Source organism: Lutjanus erythropterus, chromosome 12, assembly GCF_056507025.1.
Source record: "Lutjanus erythropterus isolate fLutEry1 chromosome 12, fLutEry1.hap2, whole genome shotgun sequence".
Lineage (NCBI taxonomy): Eukaryota > Metazoa > Chordata > Actinopteri > Lutjaniformes > Lutjanidae > Lutjanus > Lutjanus erythropterus.
In genome coordinates, this window is record NC_139328.1 from 18,692,776 (window position 1) to 18,695,598 (window position 2,823).

Genomic DNA, 2,823 nt, shown 5'->3' on the forward strand with positions numbered 1-2,823 from the left:
CATGAGACTGTGCTCCTTCTTGCACGATAATCTTGATAATATACTGTGATATGCCATTATTTTCGAAATTTGTAAACTCCTGTATTGTGGTCCTGCCTTAAAGGCAACTGTTTGCTAACTCACTGTTTTCAGCTTGTTCTGCTGACCTAATGTTCCAGGAACTTTGACTCCAGTGATCACCTACAACTAAATCGATCATTCAACTTGTTCATGTTTACGGTGCTTTATGAAGTGCTGAATGCCTCTGACAGTTCAGAACAATATCAGGTTAATGTACAAGCAGATTAGCATGAGCAGCACAATCAAGATTAGATTTGGACTTAAAAAAGTAGTGTTTGTGAGAGAGAAGACACTGTGTAAGTCCAGCTGAAGACAATAGGCCATTTCACTTAAGTCATTTTCACTTGTTATTGCGCAATACCAGGATCCTGAGGCTGAAGCAGCAATCATTAGCCATCATAAATCTCATTTACACCTATTGCAACATGGCAAAATACCTTATATGAAAAGGGTTATCTGACAAAAACTACACAGCAAACAGACAATATATATACAAAGACTGATTGTTAATGTGGTGCAGCAGGAGAAGAAGCAGGGATGACAAGAAAATGAACCACATATGAGCAGAGCTGATGCGCTGAGGGCACCTGTAGGACAGGTGAGAAACAGACAACCATGACTACTGCCAACAGTCACTCTGTCGAGTGGTGAACACATCTGGTACGGTTACTGTGTGGCATCTTTTGAGAAAGAAAACAGAAGTAGCTGGAAAAGGGCACAGATGCTGCTGTCATGGTAACAGGTGATGTTCTGCACTGTCAAGAAATCATCTTTTTGACAGACGCTTCTCTCCACCGCACATCTGTACTCCTCGTCTCTGCTCGTTCCGATAAATCCTGCAACAGGTGAATCATGAGAGAATCACTGAAGGTGGTGTGACTCATACTTTTATGTTGATATTTCAGAGTCTGAACTTCTGAGCTTCTTTGTCGTCTTCACGCATCTCTCTGATTATTTGCAAGAGCATTTATAAACAGTTTTGTTTTTGTTTTAGTAAACACAGGTGCACCAGGGGGAAATGACTTTGGTTTTTATTATTTGGTTTTGTAACAATGACAGAGAAATTTGTCAGACTCTTGTAAGATTTTTAGCAGAGATTTGTCCCTCAGCAACTGACCTGGACACCTAGACATTGTTGTCTTAAGTAACATCACACAAAAACATGTAAGAGTAGAAAATTATAAACTTCTTATGACAGCTCACCTTCATTCATGCTCATACTGTAGGCAGATACCAATCTCGCTCAGCAAAGGTTAACAAAACAATCAGCTTAAAATAAAAAAAATAAGAATGGCTCAGGAGGCTTTATAGTTTGCACAGTGTACAAGACCCTCTGTCCTTAGAGCCTTGATTCAGGTATGGAAAAAACCCGTTTGAAAGGGTAATAATAGAAGAAACCTCAGAAACTCATATCAAATGTAGAATTAAAATAAGAAAAGTCATGCACTATACTACTATTTATATGAAGCCGCTGAACAGAAAGGAGCATGTTACATGATTTAGACATGAACTGGTGATGAACTGGGTTCATTTACAAATGCATGCAAGTTTTTAAAGTTGAATGATGAGTGTAAACCTGCAGTATGCATAACTTGAACAGAAGTTACTGGTTTTGTTGCTGGAAATTCTGGACAATTTATGATAGAGTGCAAACGCTGCGTGAGAACACAAAGCTGGGAGGATGATGCAGTGATGCACAATATTCAGAAATGAGTCACAGGTTTATTTGGCCAGAACTATTTTTAACTGTTCTGTTTGTGTATGATGCATACTATATGTTGAAGTGTTCTATTAGTTTTGCACTCAAGTCAAATGTAAATTGGTGTTTGTTTTTTGTTTCCAGCCTTTGCTGATGTTCAATGAGTGGTTAAAGAAAGGCCTGTTGGTGCTCCCTCACTTCTGCCTGGGCCGAGGACTGATCGACATGGCCATGAACCAGGCCGTCACTGAAGTTTACGCCAGATTTGGTAAGTACAGTGTACTAATTGATTGAGCCATATTAAGAGTTTTGGATCTAGATCAGGAAATCTGTAAAAGAGATCATTTGAGTTAGTGATAGTGATTATTGAGTGATATTTTGAGTTCTGAAATACTGATATGAAATGTGATAAAACTGTTTCCTTGCCTTTAATTGTACAGTCCTAAGATTATTAACTTACCTGATGATTGTGTGTGGCTTTTAAGTTGATGGTTGAAATGTTTTATTATGGGTTACATGGCAGAGAGTTGCAGCTTTCCGACCACATTTCAGGCATTAAAGTAATGTGAATCCAGTGTTGATCTGCTGATTTTGTTCCATGACCCTTGAAAAAGTCTGAGTTTATGGCTGAATAAATTATGTTGTGCTTTATGAAGAGCTTTTCATCCATATTTCAGAAAAGCAGCACAAGTTCCGTCACTAAAGATATTCAAATGATATTATCAGACAGTGCTGCTATGTAAATTACTGCTTGTTAGCAGGTGGCAAAAACACCACAAAGGATCATTTTGCATACATTTTTCAATGGGAATAGTTTATCAAACTTTACTAAATTGTGCCTTTTGTGCAGCTTGTGACATATAAAAAATACTTTGTACTGACTGAACGAAGGGTTCATTTTAAGTCCAGCTTTTATCTTTGCTTTCAGGTGAAGAGTACACACAGGACCCGTTCCGGTGGGACTTTGTGGGGAAAAATGTTGCTTTCATGGCTGTGGAGGGCTTCATCTACTTTATTCTCAATCTTCTGATCCAATACCGTTTCTTCTTGGACCACTGGTAAGG

General features: G+C 38.5%; 1 protein-coding gene across 2 annotated transcripts in view; it reads left to right on the forward strand.

Annotated features, from left to right (window-relative positions):
• Nucleotides 1–2,823, forward strand: part of LOC146317874 (retinal-specific phospholipid-transporting ATPase ABCA4-like) — a 57,020-nt gene that overhangs the window by 45,511 nt on the left and 8,686 nt on the right. For both annotated transcript variants that reach the window (XM_084732464.1, XM_084732465.1), the window contains 2 exons: nucleotides 1,904–2,027; nucleotides 2,688–2,817. In XM_084732464.1, the coding sequence (XP_084588590.1) occupies nucleotides 1,904–2,027; nucleotides 2,688–2,817 (254 nt within the window). The remainder of the gene's footprint in view (nucleotides 1–1,903; nucleotides 2,028–2,687; nucleotides 2,818–2,823) is intronic.